The sequence below is a fragment of the Sceloporus occidentalis genome, unplaced genomic scaffold (genome assembly GCF_023333645.1).
Source record: "Sceloporus occidentalis isolate IW3139 unplaced genomic scaffold, rSceOcc1.0.p SCAF_137, whole genome shotgun sequence".
Classification (NCBI taxonomy): Eukaryota; Metazoa; Chordata; class Lepidosauria; order Squamata; family Phrynosomatidae; genus Sceloporus; species Sceloporus occidentalis.
Genome location: NW_028317117.1, coordinates 1,932,882 through 1,954,031, shown reverse-complemented (window position 1 = coordinate 1,954,031; position 21,150 = coordinate 1,932,882). Strand labels below are relative to the sequence as shown.

The following is a 21,150-nucleotide window of genomic DNA, read 5'->3' as shown; positions in this document are numbered from 1 at the left end:
ATCAAATTTCAAACTTTCCCCCAAAATCATCTTTTTTTTTTATTCAATATTTCTTTTATTAGGTTAAATTTTCCAGATACATATAATAAGTAATTCAATTTAGACATAAAAACATTGTATAGAACAACATAAACAGAGAAGGGGAAAAAAAAAAAAAGAGGAAACATGCATATATGTACATATATTACATAAAATAAAAGATATGCCAATATACAATTTGGGTAAAGTGCCTACTGTAATTATATATTTATCCTATTGAGGCGGAATTTGATTGTTCCACGGTCGAGATTTTCTCCCACATAATTTCAAGAATATTTATTATTGGCGATATTGATATTATACTATTCAGTATATATGAATTTCAAACGGTGTTATCATTTCATCATCCTTATTCTATGAAATATCCACATTTTTCCTTTCTCTTTTTCCTTCCTTTTTTCTTCACCTCTCTACTTCTCTACCAATTAGATAATAGAAAGTATGTCTCATTTATAAAAAAAAAAAAAAAAAAAAAAAAGAGCAACAAAAACAAAGACAGAGAATCAGGAAAGGAGAAAAGGAAAGACAATCGGAGAATGGTGATTTATGAGGACTGGATCCAAAAACTGATGAATCTTTAATAAACATATTGAATCTGTGAAATATCTAATACACTCGACTAAACTCTCTTTCTTGTCTTTCCCCCCAAAATCCTCTTTTATACAGAATCCCTTATACCTCCGAATTAGCAGACAATAAATATTTCTTGATTTTAACCTAATTTTTATTTTTTTCCCCAGGATTATTTATTTTCGTCCAATGGCTAATAATTCTGATGTTGTTGTGTTTGAGCTTATTGGCTTTCCAGGCCTCCCTCCCAATTACCATATGTTGGTCTCCATCATTTTGTTCTTAGTCTACATGGTGGCTCTGGTTGCGAACTCTGCTGTCATCGGAATCGTAATGTGGAAAAAGACATTACAGCATCCCATGTATATCATCATCGCCAACCTGGCTCTTTCCGATTTACTGTTCGACACCATAACGTTGCCGAAAATTATCGCCAAGTACTGGTTTGGCGAGGGATCCATAAGTTTTGTCGGGTGCATGTTCCAGCTGTTCTGCGTCCATTACTTGGGCGCCCTTGATTCCTTCATCATCATGCTAATGGCTTTCGATCGTTACGTTGCCATTTGCAAGCCATTGAGATATTCTTCGATAATCACCAATAGATTGACCGTGTGTACATGCTTCGCCCTCTGGATACTTGCCTCCATCTACTCTTCAATCAATGCTACCTGGCATTCCCAGTTTCCATATTGTCATTCGAGAAAAATCAACAATTGTTTCTGCGTCAACATGGCCGTCATGATCCTGACCTGCGGAGACATTAGTTTACTCCGGGTGACGTCCTTCAATGTCGCCATGGTCATTCTTCTCTTGCCGATGTTCCTCATTATACTTTCTTACATAGTCATCATCGCGACAATCGCTTCGTCCTCTCGGGATAACAACTGGCAGAAAGCGTTTTATACCTGTACCACTCATTTATTCATCATCGCCATGTACTACGGCCCTCGGGTGTTCATATACGCATCATATCAGTTCAACCTAGTCTTTAGTCTGGACATGAGTGTTTTAATTCTTTGTCTCTACACATATATACCGCACATGGCCAACCCCATTATATACTGTCTGAGGAACCGTGAAATTAGGGAGATCATTGGGAAGACATTGACGACGAGTTTGCATTCTCAAAAATGAACACGTGATGAAGGACCTTCGCTTAGACCCAATAGTTTTGTTCTGAGGATTTTTGTTAATAGCTTTGTTACCCCTTGCAGCTTTTTAAAGTTCTAATAGAATTTTGGGGCATTCCTTCCTTGATATGTCAACGTTAACAGTTGCATCAATCAATGTAGTAGAGACCCTGCAGGGGTCTCTGCGCTGCGGTCTCTGAGGATCCGATCGCGCACAGAAGAGGGAAAAAAAATAAAATATATTATTATAAAAGAAAAGTTAATATTTTTTTATTTCAATTATTAAATATTGACACAGACCTCTTATGATATCATCGCAACATATTCAGTGGAACGTGCTAGTTAGAAGAAAGATCCCCGTGTTCTACAAAGACCTCAGCAGAATCACTAGTCACATTGCACCACACTCTGATGAGAAAAAAAACATGGGAAAAACAACGCTAAAAATATAAATAACGAAGCATTTGGCTCCCCAATACATTACAAAAAACCTATGCATGTGGGGTGTAGCCAGGTATGTTGCACATATATCCAATAAAGCAAATCACAAGCAAAATTGTCAAAATAACTTGTTTTTCCAATTTTTTTTGCCACCTTTCTATATATTAGTGGTAATATAAATGTAAAATCAGCAAAAAAAAAAGCTCTTCAGGGTACAAAATCCCCTTTGCCATGCAGGGGTTAAACATATACGCTGTTTTTGTTTTGTATTGTGAATATATTTGTATTTCAGATATTTTTTATGACTTACAAATAAAACCTTGTTGATATAAGACTTAAGAATATAAAATTTCAAGTTATTTTTAGCTTTAAGCATAAAGGTGAAGAATTATAAAGCTGCAGAAGTTGAAATTAATTTTTAATTTTACATTTATTTTATTTTGGATTTTTTTTTAACTGTTCCATTACAAAAAAGTTGAAAAAATTGCAAAAAAAAATTAATGTAAAATTAAAAATTAATTTCACTGCAGATCTCACGTATATATCAGCTATGTATTACATCATAGTGGCCACCAAGACCGTTTTCCATTTCATGTAATAATACATCCTTTGGGCTTTTAGAGGTTAAAAAATACAAATATAAAAAAACTAATGTAATAAAATTCATAGCTTTTAAAGTATTACGTATTCTTGTCAGATAAAAAAAAATCTTGATGTATTTTTGTAATCTGGAGACTCAGTTGAACAAATTTGGGTGAATTTTAATACAGTTGGGTTCAACGTAAAAAAAAAATCCTCAACAAATGGAAGCGTTTGTGAAAAAAATGCATACAATTAATAATTAGGCAGAGACTGCATGACAATTGTCCAGATGGTTCCAGTAAGTTACCCCGGGTTATCTGCTTTCTAGTGGGGATAATTTGAACCGGTCAAGTGCTTTGATCGCTATTACAATTACAGACCAGCATACACAATTTTAAGTACATTTTATTTAAAAAAAATTTAAAATTAATATTTTTTTCAAATATAAAAAATTAAAAAAATATATATATTATATGTATGTAAAATGTACTTGAAGTAGACAAAAATAGATCTGTGAAAGGAAACAGTATCTTTGAGATCTTAGAATGAGCAATCATTGAGTTAAAAATTCCCCTGCTGAATGTTGACATGTTTAATGATGTCCTTGGTGACAAAGTAACTTTATGTAATTAGCGCAATAGGCAACACATCTTCCAGTAATTATGCAGAATGAGTCTGTTAAGGTGTCGTTACAAAAAGCGCATTTAATCCCAAAGGAAAGTCATCTGGAGCTGACACCGAGAAATGATCTCGAAAAGCAAACTTCTGTAGTTGTTTAATCAGAATATTATTCACTCTATCCATTTATATAGGGGAGTTCAAAAAATAGAACCTACTGGGTTGGGGTGTGGGGTCAGAATTCAGGGGTGCCAGAAATTGTACCCATTGTGGTATGTATAGATGTGTATGTATGAATGTTTGTGTGTAAGAGAGAACATATGCACGTATGAAGGGAATTAAATGCACAGTGTGTGAGGGGTAGTGTGTGTATACATCATGTGTGTGAATATGTTCCTGTAGTACCATATTTGCTTGATTATAAGACGACTCCCCAAAATCTGAATATTAATTCAGGAAAAGAAGAAAAAGCCTGAATATAAGACGACCCTATAGGAAAAAAGTTTTACCAGTAAATGTTAATTCATGTAAACTATGTAAGCTATTTTTTTTTAATAAAAGCTATGATTGAGAAATATATTCTGTTTTTATTTCCTTTTATTTTCCAACCTGCCCCCCCCCCTGTTATGCACATCTGCCCCCAGGCTTGCCACTCTGCCCCAGAAATGCCTTACACCCCCCTATATGCCACTGTGTCCCATGATATGCCTTTTAGCCCTCTAAATGCCACTGTGCCCCATGATATGCCTTTTGACCCCCTATGTGCCACTCTGCCTGCAGAAATGCCTTATACCCCTATATTCCACTCTGGAATTTAGGGTGTTAAAAGGCATATTATGGGGCAGAGTGGCATATATGGAGGTAGAAAACATTCCAGAAGGCAGAGTGGCGTATAGAGGGTTAAAAGACATTTCTGGAGGCAGAGTGGCGTATAGAGGTGCAGACAACCCCTGCTGCTAACCGCACCTCCTTCCGGCTGCAGCGGAAGTTGTCTACGCGAATCGCGTAGACGTCTACACGCTGCCCCGGACAAAGCACCGGGACTCAGAAGCACCCGTAAGTTGAAGGAGGGGGGAAAGGAGGATCCAGGTCCCCTGCAGTGCTGGGTCAGACCTATTAGATGTCTGAATAAAAGACGACCCCGTTTATAAGACGAGGGCTATTTTTCAGAGTATTTGCACTGAAAAAAACCTCGTCTTATAATCGAGCAAATACGGTATATTCAGGAGCATAAATGGGACATTTGCAGTGCAATTTATATTGTTACCATCACTGCACAGCAGGAATCCAGTACATGTTGTGCTGAGTGATGTGGGGGCCCAGATGGGGGCCACTTGATGCATGAAGTCCCTCTTCTGCAGCAGAGATACAGAGAGACTTTAGTGCTGGAGAATGATCAGTGATGGCAGACTGAGCTTCCTGTCATGTGGTGGGATCTGCCAGTAAGGATTTCATTTTGTAGTCACATGTTACAATCAGTAAGTGTGAAAGCTGCATGGTTCTAAGCGTGTAAAGAAAAGACGAGGGTCAGAGTTACTGTGTCAGGATCCTCCAGCCAGCAGTCTGCAGCTACAAGAAAAGAGATACTCTGTCGGTAGAAGCTTGAATTGTCCAAAATGTCTTGGTAGGTCCGCTTCAGCACCAAGATATTTTGGACAATGTTATCCTTACAATTTTGTGGGGAAGTTTGAGGAAGGCCCTTTTCTATTTCAGCATGACTGAGCCCCAGCGCACAAAGCAAGGTCCATAAAGACATGATTGGATGAGTTTGGTGCGGAAGAACCTGACCGGCCGGACAGAGCCCTGACCTCAACCCCATCCAACACCTTTGGGATGAACTGGAATGGAGATTGCGAGTCGGGCGTCTCGTCCAACATCAGTGCCTAGTGTGCATTAGGTCTTTGTGTCTATATCAGTGTAGCAATACAAGCTCAGAAGCAGCTTCAGTCCTTGTCCAGGTGTAAAGATTTATTTGTATACTGCCTTGTTTGATGGGTACTTGGTTATGTATGGACATCAATGCAGGAATGGCAGAAATTGTCAGTTATAGAAGTGACTGGCCCTCGCCTTACCAAGGGATAGGCAAAGTGTTTGAACAAGGGTTGTAAGGTTCACAGAATATCACTAAATTGTCCACCACAGACCCCAGTAAATGTCCACCATGAGCAATGTTGGTGCCAACCCCTGGCCTTACTGATAGATTCAGAAAACTTCAGCTTAATTTGCAGTGAGTACAAAGTCTGTCAAAGCTTGGGAATGATCTTTACATATTAAAAGGAATATGCAAACTTTGATTCTGATACGATACAAACGTTGAATTTAATGCTGTATCTTGTAGGCAGCCACACACACACATGCCATTTATCGGCTTCTGGACTTAAAGCGTCAGGGCCGAGTTTAATACCAAGTCTTTTCTTGTCTACCCTCTATCTGAATCATATTGTTCTACAACCCTAAAACTCACCGGGATGAGTTTATAAACAGTGGAATGTATTTTATATATTCGATTGTGTAAGTAAAATACATTCAAATTCTTAGAAAGTCTTGTAGACAAGCATGATTTAGTCCAACATAACATAAAAAATCTTGATAAGGACTTTTTCCCTAACCAGGTCTCTAACCACTAGAACAAAAGTCTCCGTCCTGAATTTGAAATGTTCCTAATTAATGCTGTATTTAGAAAATGTAAATAAACAATTCTGTTCTGGGTAATGCCCTTCTCCACACCTGTAAAAGCCCACGCAGATTGCCCCCTTCAGGACCAGGAGGCAGAGCTCCCTCTGGTGGATACTCTAAAGCCAGATGGGATGGAGGTCTGCGCTCCCTGATTGCTGGAAGAACTTTTTTTTTTTTGCAAATTTTATGGATTTTAGTATTTTCCTTGTTCCACTTTAATGCAGAATTTTGTATTAAAAAAAAATAAGAAAATAAAGAGAACATAATAATTTTAAACAAACTACATTTATTATACATATAGAAAACCTATATTCAATAATAATATTATAAATCTATGAAATAGCATAATAGGTATTATCTACTTATAATAATACAAGGGAACATTCAAGCTCCAGCTCCCCAGAGCCCTCCCTTTTTGGGATGCGGGTAGGCGGATCTAGTGATGTCAGTGGGTGCTCCTATTGACTTTGGTGGTCAGTGGGTGGGCCGCCGTATGTTGCATGCGGGGCTAGCCCCACCCTCCCGCAACCAGACATTTTGCTTGCATTTGTACGAGCGTAGGCAGACAATGGACCAAACTGAGCACAACTATTGATCTAGAAGATACATAAATTGTATGATATCGGCTAAAAATGTTTTTCTTACCGGGTATATCATAAACAAAATCCCTACCTGAATACGGGTGACCTAACCCAGAATATTTTTACCTCCCTAGAAGTCATGGTTTTCATTGATAGAACTATCGGTTGCCACCATTCATGAGTGACTACAATAAATTATTTTTTGATGGACTATTAAAAAAAAAGTTAATATTTGGAAGCTCATTAATTTTTTCCCCTGAATGATGAGGATGATTAATTGCCTATTAATTGTTGTTCAAGGTTGGGTTCAGAGGCTGGCAAGAATAAGATGACCACCAAGATCTCAAGATTTCCCCAAAGGAGATAAAATGTCTCAGTTGGTGTGTAGAAGAGCAATTAAGAGACTCTCTTGTGGTCATTGGAGAATATCTTGGAACAGTAGGCAGTGAAGGTCACGAATTGACGTTGAAACCTCATAACCTTTAGTTTTCCTTATCTCTCGCGAACAACACTGCATTCAATTTGAAAACGTAACTTCGTTCTGAGTAACTTTCCGACAATTTGTTTGATTTCTTTGGTCCTCAGGCAGTATATAAGAGGATTTGCCATGTGTGGAAGATAAGTGTAGAGCGTGAGAAGCAAGACACTCGTTTCAACACTAAAGGAGACATTGAAGAGAAATGAGATGTATACAAATACCCGAGGGCCGTAGTACATGGCAATGATAAACAAATGGGTGGTGCACGTGTAAAACGTTTTCTGGAGGTTTTCGTGTCGAACTGATAAACAGATGGTCAAAATAATGACGAAGTAGGAAAATAAAATGAAGGAGAACGGGAGTAGAAGGATAACCATTGCAACGCTGAAGGATGTTTTCTTGAGCAAAATAATATCCCCACACGCCAGAGCAGAGACGGCCATATTGACGCAGAAGCAATTGTTAATTTTTCTAGAGCCGCAGTACGGAGCCTGAGCATGCCAGATGGCATTAACAAAAGCGTATATAGATGCGAATACCCAAGAAAAACTGCAGATACCCGTTGTAAATCTATTGGTGATAATGGAGGGATATCGGAGAGGTCTGCAAATAGCAACGTAACGGTCCAAAGCCATTAGCATGATGATGAAAGAATCAACGGAGCCCAAGTAATGGACAAAGAAGAGCTGAAACATGCACCCTACGAGGGTAATGGAGCTATCGCCAAACCAGTACATGGCAATGACCTTGGGTAACGTTATTGTGTCAAACAGAATATCAGAAAGAGCGAGGTTGCCAATCAATATATACATCGGCTGATGTAACGTCTTCTTCCAAATAACCAACGCCATGACAGCACAATTTAAAGACAGGGCCATCATATAGACAAAGAACATCACTATGGAAACCAAGATATGGTAACTCGGAGGAAGTCCTGGAAACCCGATGAGTTCAAATATAACAACATCCGACTGATTAATCATTGGCCGCTCAGAAAACTCTTAAAAAGAAAAAGAGAATTAAGGTTATAAATAATAAATAATAATAATAATAATAAAACAATATTAAGTGCAGGCATGGGGTGGGGAACAAAGATGCGATGGACAAAGATGCATAGATAATGTGGTGTTAATGGATTATGTTGTGACAACAGTTGCAGGTCTTATTTTTAGGTCATTGTTCCAAAAATATATGACTGATGTACCCTCGATGTCTGGACCAGGCCCACCCAGCCACTTGAACTACCCAATAATTAACACGACACGGGGTTGAAAAGGCCGCAGCTGATTTATTTATTTAACCGAGCCATTGCCACGCAACCTAAACCAAGACTAGGTGCGTCAACAGGACAATGACTACCAAACCGAGCACAATAAATAACATAAATATTTAACGTGAAAAAAACAAACAAACAAAAAAACACCCCTAAGCTTACCAGGCTATCCAGGTACCACCAACACAGGGGAGGACAAACCCGGATACCCGACCCGAGGCTCCGAGCACCACCAGCCAGGAACCTCCCACCGAAATACCAACAAATACTCTCCCCCAGAGCAATCACCCCCTAGATGCCTGGTAAGCTTCCGCCCCTACTATGACAAAATAAACCCACCCAACAGCATAAAGAATAGTGAGGGAGGACACACTACACGAGGTAGAGTGACACACAAAATGACCCCAACCCTAATAACACCTGCCTTTAAATAACCCCCCAAAACTCAAGCCCCACTCCGGCCCATTCTGGCCCCCGTGGGCAACCCTAAAGTTGCAACAAAACTTGGCTTAAAGAATGAAACAATACGTGCGTTCATCAAGATAATTTGTATTGTGTTTTACCAGATGGTTGCAGAGAAAGCCAGTTTAATGCCGGTCATTAAAGCTAGATCATTAAAGCAAATTCTTCAAAGAGGGATGGGGTTCTATGCCGTGCCAGGAAGACAGGAGCCCTCCGAGGTCTCTTATACGTCACATGGAGTTCATTGAGACATTAGGTAAAAAAAAGCCTGCAGTGCTGATTATCGCACCGTGATTATTAATATTATTATTATTATTATTATTATTATTATTATTTTACAGCCTTTATTACAAATATTGAATTAAATATTTTCCTTGCCTTACCATCATTTTTCTTAGATCTTACACTTTACAGTTCTATTCGTGTGACTATAGGGTAGGCATTTTGCTGCAGCTCTAGAGCTGCAGCTTCTCCTAGAGGTGTTTTAAAAGAAAAGAAAAACATTTTTTCAGAATGCATATTAAACTGTTCTCATAGAATGCAGTCTTTGCAGGTGAGGGTGCATGGAACGGCGAAGTGCCCCTTTTCTGCTGTTAGTTTGCTTCTTTTTAACTAAGATTGCTATATTGTTGTATTTTTATCTTAATTCCAATATTTGATACAGTTATATTTACTTTATTACAACATTTAGGATCTTTTATTGTGGGTAAGATGAGCTACATTTCACTTTTCTGGCCTTCATATGATTTTTTTTTTACCTGCTTATTGAAAAGACAAATCCAGAGAAAGGTTTTTCTTTTTTTTAGGGACAGCCTGGCAAGGGTACACCAGTAGTTCAACCTGTATACTGCTGACTGATGGCCTAAAACTGGGTAACTTGGGTTAAAAACCGTTCGGATAGCCTGTATTAAATACAGAAAGCTAAAGTCTTACCCCAGGTATGTATCGAGGATGATTTTATCTCCCTTAAGTTGATCTGGACGTTTACAGAACATCTTTATCTATAGTTCATGCAGATCATGCAGTGAAAGTAAAAATATGCGTGAACTTCTCACCTACACTTTATTCTTATATTCCTAATTTTTTTCTTTTTTTGTCTATTTTTTTGTCTATTTTTTTTATTATTATTTAATTTGATTATTAAGTCTTATTATTTAATATTTAACAAAGAACGTTTATTTCAAAGGAGGAGACATGTTAGAACAATAAGGCCATAATCTAAAACTGGAGGGTCAGAGGCTTAGAAGGAACGTCAGGAAGTTTTATTTTACTTAGAAGGTGGTGGATAAGTGGAGCAGCCTCCCAGCTGGCGGTTATTACAATTAGGGAATTTTAAACACTTATGGGATATAACATTAGCTTGCATGCAGAGGAAGGCTGGCTATATGAAAAGAGATGGAGGCCACTGGCTGTTCTGATTTGGAAACTTGTGACCATTGAATAGAGCCAGCTTGCATGGCCATATTTGATAATGGAACACAAATTCACGCTACATACAGTATTTGTTTATTCTACTGGTTTGTAGTTAATATTCATCATATACGTATTTTTCATATAAAAAAAACAAAAAAAACTATGTCTAAATGGTCAACTTTAAAAAAGTACAAAAAAACCCCATAAACCAGTGTTTTGCCACTAAAATACACTTAATAAAAAGATAAATATAAGAATAAATGTTACAAAACCAAGAACATATTTTATGTTTTTAGTTAATTTAGTTAGTTTAGTTTTTAGGTTTATTTTTTCTTTTACGCTGAGCACTATTTCTTTAAAGTAATATTTACTGAAATTGTGAATATCTCAACCGTCACAATTTAAACATGTTAAAATATGTTTAAATGTGTTTCAAGCTGGGTTATTATAGATTACGTTTTCCTAAACATTTTGTAATTAAAATAAGCGTTTCCGCTATTATTCTCATAATATTAATAATAATAATAATAATAATATTTAATTAAATATGTTGCCTGTCTTGAGTTAAGTATAATGTATAATCTATATATTATCTATTAATAGATGGTGGATCTATTAATATTAAATATTAAATACATATTACCTATTATCTTTCCTGGCCACATGCAGTCATTCTTGAATAGTAATACTAATTTTGGATGTTAGAAATGAAGTTATCCAAAAAAAAACAACATCACATTTATGCATTTTTATTTATAACATGGTTTTCCATGCTTCTTTTATAGTTTGAAAAATAAAATGTTTCAAAAAGGCCAATAATATGTATATATATATATATATATATATATATATAATTTTATTATATATATATATATAATGATATATATATATATATATATATATATATACATAATGAGATATATATATAATATATATTCCTATTCCATGCATGTTTAAATTCCCTCATTTTATTAGCCTCTACCGCTTCTGCAGGAAGGCTGTTCCACTTGTCTACCACTCTGGTAATAAAACATCCTTACATTAAATCTAAGCCTCTGGCTATCTAGTTCTACCGTTTTGTCCTAACATAGAGAAGACAGGGGTACTTACCAGTTAAATAGCACACAGGTTAGACTTCAGACGGCATGCACCTGAGCACAGCTGTGTCTGTGGCTTTTATAGAAAGAAGAACGTGTCCCATAGGAGAATAATTTACTAGCCGTTGCAATAAGTCCTAATTAGCAAGTCTGGTGTGATGCACGGCACAGCACTAAAATGTGAATTACCAGCACATAGGGATTCATCATCATTTATTCTACTATAAAGCAGAATCTTCTGGGTCCCCACATCACATTATATTCCTTATGGGGCCACCAGGGCCATGAAAAGTTTGAGAAGTTGTTCCCTGATCTGTCACTGGCCCCCTCATTGTCCTCAGCAGCCTGGGACTGAGCCCACAACCTGTGAGTGGCCCTGCCTGCCTCTTTCTGGTGGCCCAGTGACCTTATTGTAAGAAGTTACCGTCTCAGCTTTTGTGAATATGAATGTTTCCAGTGAACACAAACTTTTACCAAGTGGCCCATCTAGACATTTCTTCTTCTGTAAAGACTCAGACCTTAATCAGTCGTTGGTCTCGTCTTTAAGTCAGGAGCCGTATGTCTATCCCATGCATGATATACCCTCGCTGTATTACCCTCTACCACTTCTGCTGCAAGGTTTTTCCACTCATCTACCACCCTTTCAGTAAACAATGGTGTAAAAACATAATGCTATTTAAGTTGGGCGGGAAGGAGACACCAAAGAGTATTCTCCCCTGTTTCGTCTAGGACTGGCCCTCTTTATAACACATGTGCATACATCACATTTTACTATTGATAGTGATCAGCAGAAGTTTCTCAATAGAAAGAACCAGCCAGTGGGCTGGGAGACAAAAAATGAGCATATTCCTCAGTGGAATATGTAAGCTTTGTTGAAGGGACATGGGGAGGAATTTGGGGAATAATGTCCAAAATGGGTGCAGCATGGTCATAAATTGAAACATGGATGGGAGAGCCTAATTTGTTTTGTGGCGAATATAACATTGGCTAGAGGGGTATGTAGAATGGTGAGCACCATCAACATCATCATTATTATGTATCATGAGTACAAAAGAAGTTAGTAGAAAGGCTTTCTTAATGTCAATAGATGTTTTGTGATGTGATATAGGAGTATGGTCACACGTCATGGCTAATCCATGGTATTTTAGATGGTTTGACCCATCCTGCAAATTACTCTCTCGTTGTTTAATTCGTTTCATTTGCCAATTGGGGTTACCATTGCCAAAAGGGCCATTGGGATGTAAAACATGTATAGATATAACGTATAACGTATAACGTATAAGTAATTTGTAGTTGATGGCCTACAATGCAGGGGGAGCAAAGGGGTATAAGAATCGACTTCTGAATATGGACACTGGAGATGCCGCTTGGCCCAGGTCCTGCAAAACACAGAGATTACTGGGACCCCCCTCTTCTAACAAACCGAATGTTCCATAAACAGGAACTGGAAGAAGGGGAAAGAGTATGGCTTATACCAGGGATGCTCAAACTGCGGCCCTCCAGCTGCTGCAGGACTACATCTCCCATAATGCTCCTTCAGCTAAGGGGCTGGCTGAGGAGTATGGGAGATGTAGTCCTGCAGCAGCTGGAGGGCCGCAGTTTGAGCACCCCTGGCTTATACTGAGCAGAATTCAAGCCATGATCTATGATATGCCTAAAAATGCACTTTAAGCTGGTGGCCAGTCAACCACATGAGACATTCATCCCATATCTAGACACGCTTCGCAAGACTTATCCAAGACTTTCCACCAGCCTGTTCCTAAATTATACTTACATTGTTCTAACTTCAAACCCCACATTACTGTGTAATAATGTAATGATAAAAGTTTCATATCTTAAGTTCTTTCTAATAGGGCAACCCAACACACAGAAAAAAACCAACAAAAAAACGCAGACATTATGTTAAATAATTCATCTTTTATAGGTTACAACATTTATCAATATTTACATAAATAATAGACATTTTATGCATATTTTATTACAAATTAATATATAATTAAAATATCTAAAATACATAAATATCTATAATAAGATTATATGATGTATAAAAATGGAATACAACTCTAAATTTCTGTTAATTGTTCCGTTCTCTCTCCTCCTCCCGAAATGCTTTTCATGACATATAAGCTATAGATCGATTCCTATACCTATGCACATTCACCTATAGATGTATAGGTGAATGTGTATAAAAATATAATCATGATTTGGTTATTACGCTTAGGTCTTTAATGTCGACATGTATGTGTCTTGTCAGGCGCTTTCCAAGTATTCGTTTGATGTCTTTGTTTCTGAGACAGTATATGACAGGGTTGGCTATATGTGGGATAAATGTATAGAGACACAGGATAACTACATTGAGGTCAGGGTCAAGGATTAACTGGACTTGATTGGCTGTGTAAATAAACACCCGAGGGGTATAGTAAAGCACAATCACGATCAGGTGCGTGGCACAAGTATAAAATGCCTTCTGCCAATTTTCAGAGTGATTTGCCCGAATCGTCTTGATAATGATGACGTAAGACATTATAATAATAAATAGGGGGACCAGGAGGACAACCATGGCAAGACCAAAGGCCAGCTGCTTGGTGGGCGTAATGTCCTTACATGACAATAAAGTGATAGCTATGTTGGTGCAGAAACAACCGTTAATTTTATTACGACCACAGTAAGAGATTTGGGAGTTTAGAATAACAGGCACCATCGATGGTGTAGTTAGTATGACCCAGCCGATGATACAAGACATGCCAGTTAGTTTGTTGGTGATTATGGAGGGGTATTGTAGAGGTTTACAAATAGCAACATAACGATCAATGGCCATCAACATCATGATGAAGGAATCCATGCTGCCCAGGTGATGGACGCTGAACATCTGGAACAAACATTCGGAGAAGGACATAGACATGCTTCCAAACCAATACCGGGCAATAATTTTGGGTAACGTTAACGTATCAAATAACAGATCGGAAGCTGCTAGGTTGGCGATGGTCAGATACATAGGGTGGTGTAGATGCTCTTTCACGATTATCAAGCACACCACAGTGCCGTTGGCTGCCAATGATGCAACATATACCACAAACAGTAAAACAGACACCAAAATGTGGAACTTTTCTTGGAGTCCAGGAAATCCAACTAGTATAACGTTGAATGTTTCGGAATGATTGGCCATTGTCTTGTTGAGGAATGCTAATTTAAGAGATTGTCCTAGGATGAAAGCATTTAAATGGTTATTTTTAAAAATAGTAAAACAGTGAATTATAAATTAATTTATACAGTAATCAATATACTTTGTTTTACAGTTCATTACATCTCCCGTCTACCTAACCAGCCAGTTTACACTGCAGAGGCTGCGCTGGGAGCCGAGGGATCGCCGGGATAGGATATAAACACTGAGCACTGTGCCTCATAGTGTGCTGAAGAAGCCAGGAAAGAGAGCCGACCCAGGGCAGTGCCAAAGGTAAAATGAGATGGAAAAGGGAGACAACTTCTGGATGGTAAATTAGTTTATTTGTATTTATTTTTGCTTAATCCAGGGGTGTACCTAGAGTATGTGGCACCCGGGGCAGATGCTAGATTTGGTACCTCCTATTGCCCCCTTGTCCCACTACCAGGTGACTCACATATGCACTGGAACACATTTTTACATTTACAACACATATGCACACGCGCATACTCAATAACATGCAGCCTCATGTTAACACATACTCCCTCACACACTAACATTTACACATCCATACTCACACACACACTTACACATACTTATCCACGGTGACACATTTACCATACACATTTATGTTCACATACACATCCATACTCACACACATACACAACCATGCTCACACATTTACACATACACATTCAGGTTCACAGTCACTTATAAATACACATTCATGCTGACACACACAAACCCTTATACACTCTCACTCTAACATACATACAATCATACATGCATATTCCCTCCCTTACCCTCTTCCACCTTCCGTAGCTTTCCCTCTAGCTGTGAGCAGCCTTGTTTAAACATGGGGTCATGTAATCTCCCATTACGTGACTCTGCTACGTTCCTGCCTCCCTGGTCTGGTCCAAAATTGTTCTGGGCTGGTCTGCCCAACCCCAATTTTTAAAAAAAAATCAAATAATTGGGATGACTTAATCTATACAAATTGAGTATAAATTAAATATAATGTGAAAACAAATATCTCCAACACAATAAACACTTTTATTTGCACAACTACAAAAAGCACAAGAAATAGGTATTTTTTAGACTTGGGCACCAGGGGGCTCTTCGTGCTCGTCTTCGGGGGGGGGGGAAATCTTCGTATTCCGCGAATATTCGCCCGTTCCCGTCTTCTCTTCGGGCGAATATTCGTGGACATTCTTCGTGTTCGTTTTTTCTTTGTTTCCCCGGTTAAGGGGTTAATACGGGGTTAACGCAGCTCTGGCGCCAGGAGTTTAAATGTGAGTATGAGCAACTCTATTGGTCGTCAGCAGGGGGCTCGTCTGCCATCAACCAATGGGTCGCTCGTACAGACTGTTAACTCCTGGTGCCGTAACTTACCCTGCAGGCATACTGGTCTCCCTCCCTGTTCAATTAGTTAAATGTCCGTACGAGCGACCAATAAAGTCGCTCATACGGACATTTAACTAATTGAACAGGGAGGAAGACCAGTGGCATCTGCAAGGTAAGTTGCAGCATTGGGGTTTTAAAACCCCAAGGCTGCAATTTACCCGGCACATCCCACTGGTCTTCCTCCCTGTTCAATTGGTTGATGCCAGAGGAGGTCCCTGTAGGCGACCAATAGGCTCATTCGCACTGCCCTATAATCCGTGACGGCGAACCTGCGGATTTCCACTTCCGGGAAATGCCGCGATGCCGCGAAGACAAGGTAAGTTAGAAGGGGGGGGAAGAATGGTAGTGTCACAACTTACCTCTCCGGAGAATCCTTGTCAGGGCGCCGTTCCTCGCGTTTGCGGCATAACAGCAAAACTAGTGTAGCTGCTTCTAGCCACATGTCTCCTAGCAACCTGCGTGTGAGTCATAGTAGGGGGCGTGCCCAGGCTAGGAGATGACTGGGGGTGTTGCTGCCTGAGCAATCTCCAGTGCAGTTCCGGGGGCGTGGCTTGGTGTGGCTCCTAATTTAAAAAGCCTGCTGCGAAGATCTTCGTGGTGTGTGTCTTCGTCTTCGCCTACGCTTTACCGCCTCTGTCTTCTCTTCGGCGTGTCTTCGGAACGAACACGAAAACGCACTCTTCGTGTTCGTTTTCATGTTCGCCCGAAGACGAATGCACAAGTCTAGTATTTTTAATACATGTAGTTATGTTAAAAGATGCGAACATGGGAGTTTCTCATTAAACATTAAATCAAAATTACTCTTAATTGAATCTGCAATAATAATAACAATAATAGTAAAACGTCCAGTGCATTCTTATGACAAGGAAAGTAATCTTGCCATTAGTCATATTAATAAAACAATTTTAATACAAACTGGTGTTTTCTATAGCATGAAATTGTAAAGGGCAGCTGGGGTTACTCCATAATATTATAATAGCAATATAAATTTCTGTGGGGATATTTGAAGGAGGAGAAATGTTAGAACTAGAGATCATAATGTAAAAAAAAGGAGGTTTTCCAATGGAAATATGAATAGTATCTTTTACGCAGATATATATATATATATATATATATATATATATATATATATATATACTATATGGACAAAGGTATTGGGACACCTGACCATTACACCAACAGGGACTTTTACGACATTGTGTTCTAAATACATAGACATTAATATGAAGTTGGTCCCCCCTTTGCAGATTTTGCCCGTTCATCCAGTAGAGCATTTGTGAGGTCAGACACTGATGTTGTTGGTGTTCCTGTAATGGTAAGGTGTCCCAATACTTCTGTCCATTTAGTGTATATAGGAATGTCTTATATATATATGGTTATATACATTATATATAATAGAAGAGAGAGAGGGAGTATGATTGATAGAAATATTTCAATACGTAAAGGGATTTAACAAAATACGGGGTTGAGGTTTATTTCAAAAGAAGGGAAAGTTTTAGAACAAGAGGCCATACAACTAGAGGATCAGAGGCTTAAATTAGTTTAATTTTACTGAAAGGGTGCTAGTGGAACAGCTTCCAGCAAAAATAATTGAGGCTAATAAACTGGGTATGCTTAAATTAATGATTAAGATATTTTAATATCTTAAAAATGCAAATTATTAAAAGCAAAATGTACTTTTGAATGACCCTTTACTTTCTGGCTTACATGTGGTTCAAAGAATATTCCTTGGACTAATAATAAGCTGTTATAGAAGCTTCAATAGGGGTCACCACATCTTAAATGATCTACCTATGATATATCTCTCTTTCTGTAATAATCAATAATAAATATTTTTGCTACCAGGCCAAGCTGGTCTCACCCAGAATAAGAGGAGGAACCAGTCCACACAGCCACAACTAACAGATTTCCCAGTTTTAAAATGCTGATACTTTGTCTTCAAGTACAATGTTATTCTGTAACTCATTTTCCACCCAGGAGTGAAATCCACTACTAGATCCACTTTAATAAAAACCAGAAGTGAACTTTCTAATAACATAGGAATACTAGGAAAGGTTGGCCAAGGACGATGCATTCCATCTAAATCTCAAACATTATTCACATAATCATCAAAAAAAAATAAAAAATATGCCAATAAAAACATGTTTGGTGTGGGAGGATTTGGCAAAAGGATATAAGACCATGGTCAAGGGCCACTAAGGTTTAATTTCCCTCACACCAAATGCTACCAGGACTTAAATTAACCCCTTCCCATTAGTCTATCATAATTACATGGATAGATACAGAACTTACGTGTGATTTGGGTGTTACGCGCAGAATGTGGTGCTTCATGCTCGGCTTGTAAATGTGTCAGCAAAATAATCCTGAGTGCAGTTTTTATACCGTTTGGTAAATAACAGGAAATCCCTAAGGGCACAAATCGTTGGAAAGTGAAGAACGCGGTAGTTTCACAGGGACCCTTACAGCTGTAATTAGTTGGTGAAAATAGTCAGGCAAAAAAGAGAAGAGATAGGGCCGTAGAGGACTGTGGGAGTCGTATTAGTGGCAGATAACATAGATTCTATCTGAATAGGATGTAGGCGTCTCTGAAAATGGGGGTTTTGAGGTTTTTCTTGAATATTGACAGGGGGTGAAATCTGGAGCTCAGGTGGAAGTGGCCATAACCAAATCCCAATGCAGTGGGCACTACCCACTAAAGTTTCACAACTATGGACAACTACCATTTCCATAGTGTTCTAAGACAATCAGAAATAGGTCTAGGTTGCACCCCCCCCAACATGGCCTATCCAAAGATGGCCATGGTGGAACCAGATCCCCCATAGTTTTTTGGTAGGGGAGTAACTCTTATGTGTTGCCCCCTCTCTCAGATAACTCCAGTGGTCCTTCCCTATGGACTAGGACCAAGAAGATCTGCCCCTCTTGCAGGCCTTCAGGACTATAAGAGAAGGAAGGGTTTGCATATCCCTTTGGGGAGTGCAGTCCCCAGATTTGGGGATCTGGTGCCCATAGTGGCCCTTAATCCACACATGTTTGCATAATTTGTCTGTTCTTCATGTTTCATGTTGAAGAATTGACCTTGGGACTTAAAAGAGGGGTTGATTCATAATTGGGCAAATGGTTTAGTTCCTCTAGGGTCTCTGGTGGCCCCTTTCTGCACCAGGGGTATTTACAGAGACACAGACTCCATTATGGACATCAGTGATGGCAGAGTGAGCTACCTACTTCCTGCCATGTGACATGATCAGCCTATAAGAAGCTTCTCTTGTAGTCACATGTTGCAGTTAGTAAGCGTGGCGGTTATGCGTATAGCAGTGTGTATGTATTTACGTGGAAATATCTGTATTCATGCATGTGATTGTGCCTATTACATGTACCTGTGTATGTGTACATGTATGTGCATGACTGTTGTAGCCTTGACTTCCGGGCTAGGCTTGTCCCCCCATTAACCCCAATAATGACACCACACACCATTGAATATGGATAAGAAAAGGCCACAGCCAATTTTATTTAATAGAGCCATTGTCATGCCAAAACCTGCCAAGTAATCCAGGTACCATAACCACATACCACTTAAGGAAGGGACATACCCGGATGCCCCCACCCTGACCTGAGGTTCCCAGCACAGCCAAGAACCTCCCACCAGTTCTTACCAACAATTCTCTTACCACCACATTAACCCCCTGGATACCGGGCAAGCTGCCGCCCCACATACTGTGACAAAAACAACACAAACCCAAAGCATAAGGGGAGGGAGGGTGGTCCAGGCAACCAGGTTAGCTAACCACAAAATGGTTCCCAAGCCCAGGGAAACAGCCACTTATATAAACTACCCCAACGCCACCCCCTAAATACCTGCCAAAAGCCTACCCCTCCTCTGCACAACAGTCAAGGCCCACTATAGCCCATGCTTGCCCCTCCGTGGGCATCATTATTGGTTTGTGTGTCTATGTATATCAGCACAAGGACAGAAGCAGCTTCCATGACATAGAAACTTAGAGTTTGACCAGTGGCGCTAGCAGGGGGCCAGAGGGGGCACAGGCAGGCTGTTTTGGGCGCATGGCTGGCACAGGCAGCCTGTTTCAGAGGCAGAGTTGGCACAGGCAGGCTGTTCGAGAGGCAGAGTTGGCACAGGCAGGTGGCTTCAGGGGCAGAGGTAGCACAGGTAGGCTGCTTCAGGGGCAGAAGTTGCACAGGCAGTCTGCTAAAGGGGTAGCTGTGGCACAGACAGGCTGTTTTAGGGGCAGAGGCGAACCATGTCTAGCTCAGTGTATAGTGATGTGAGTAACGCTGGGCCACCATCAATGTCTTGCTCAGTATACAGTTAATTTGTGAAATATATATTCTTGCCAACATTATTTTTTTTTTGCGGGGGGGGCACATACAGGATGCCAAATACTCTGGGTATGCCCCTGGCCGTACTTTAATTTTTTTTTGTGCAGCTGCGAGGGAGCACTGATTGACACTTCCAAGCGCTCCCTCGTGGCATCTAATCATCCGTGCAGCTCCTCATGCACACCGCGCAGCAGGTAACGTCAGACGTATTAAGATCCCTTGGTCTTTCATGATAATTTTCATCCTGCAAACCATTCCCCTTTTTAGTGGCCCTCTTCTGAACTCCACCATGTCAACAGCTTGCCGCATATTTTATTAGGCTATAAGAAAGGGAACTCAGGTTTAATCTCACACCTGAACAGTGGCAAAAATATTTTTTTTAACACACAGATGTTCAATCAGTAGTAATCTACATGAAATTTCGTACAAGTTATTAACGAGGTGGTATAGGGTCCCTGCAGATCTTAAGCAAAGATAGATGTTGCTGATGCCAAACGGGCCCAGGTGCATATTACCATTTATTACCGTATGAATGTCCAAAGCTGACAGCTTTCTGGTTGTTAATGATTAACTCCTTCAGTCCCGGAGCAATGTTGCCATTTTTGCGGTATGTCGGTTCAGCAATTATTCTCTTTTCCTGCGAAAAGTGCACCCATGTAAACTACATATTGTTTTTTTCAAGGAGAGATAGAATTTTCTTTTGATACCATAGTTAGATGATTAGCTGAAAATTTAGGATGAGAAATTTAGTAAAAACTAGCGAAAATTAGAAAAAAACACCTAATTTTTAATATATTTTCCTCTCTGAATCCTCACGAAATTAGGTAAAGCGATGGAAAATCCCCTCCAAGTTTATCAATTCAGGTGTCCTGATATTAGAAATACCTAATTTAT

General features: G+C 39.3%; 3 protein-coding genes across 3 annotated transcripts; 1 reads left to right on the top strand and 2 right to left on the bottom strand.

Annotated features, from left to right (window-relative positions):
- Positions 1-798: 798 nt before the first annotated feature.
- On the top strand, positions 799-10,470 carry LOC149281231 (olfactory receptor 2AT4-like). Its single transcript, XM_089499574.1, has 2 exons — positions 799-1,715; positions 10,389-10,470. The coding sequence occupies exons 1-2, from the start codon at positions 799-801 to the stop codon at positions 10,468-10,470; spliced, it is 999 nt and encodes a 332-aa protein (XP_089355700.1).
- On the bottom strand, positions 7,130-8,098 carry LOC149281232 (olfactory receptor 2AT4-like). The gene has a single exon (XM_089499520.1). It carries the CDS (start codon positions 8,096-8,098, stop codon positions 7,130-7,132), a length of 969 nt encoding a protein of 322 aa, XP_089355646.1.
- Positions 10,471-13,557: 3,087 nt separating the features above from the next.
- LOC149281230 (olfactory receptor 2AT4-like) lies at positions 13,558-16,366 on the bottom strand. Its single transcript, XM_089499573.1, has 3 exons — positions 16,284-16,366; positions 15,324-15,457; positions 13,558-14,561 (listed from the first exon to the last, which is right to left on the bottom strand). Exons 1-3 carry the CDS (start codon positions 16,364-16,366, stop codon positions 13,558-13,560), a joined length of 1,221 nt encoding a protein of 406 aa, XP_089355699.1.
- Between the last annotated feature and the right edge of the window lie 4,784 nt (positions 16,367-21,150).

What these genes read in the sequence shown, in the direction of transcription:
- LOC149281230 (XM_089499573.1), bottom strand. Translation starts at nt 16,366, where the DNA reads ATGTGGCTAGAAGCAGCTACACTAGTTTTGCTGTTATGCCGCAAACGC. An exon ending in GACAAGGATTCTCCGGAGAG is followed by an intron (nt 15,458 to 16,283) that starts GTAAGTTGTGAC and finishes GGGGTTGGGCAG; the next exon opens with ACCAGCCCAGAACAATTTTG. An exon ending in GCTACGGAAGGTGGAAGAGG is followed by an intron (nt 14,562 to 15,323) that starts GTAAGGGAGGGA and finishes CTTTCATCCTAG; the next exon opens with GACAATCTCTTAAATTAGCA.
- LOC149281232 (XM_089499520.1), bottom strand. Translation starts at nt 8,098, where the DNA reads ATGATTAATCAGTCGGATGTTGTTATATTTGAACTCATCGGGTTTCCA.
- LOC149281231 (XM_089499574.1), top strand. Translation starts at nt 799, where the DNA reads ATGGCTAATAATTCTGATGTTGTTGTGTTTGAGCTTATTGGCTTTCCA. An exon ending in GAGATCATTGGGAAGACATT is followed by an intron (nt 1,716 to 10,388) that starts GACGACGAGTTT and finishes TAATATTCATCA; the next exon opens with TATACGTATTTTTCATATAA.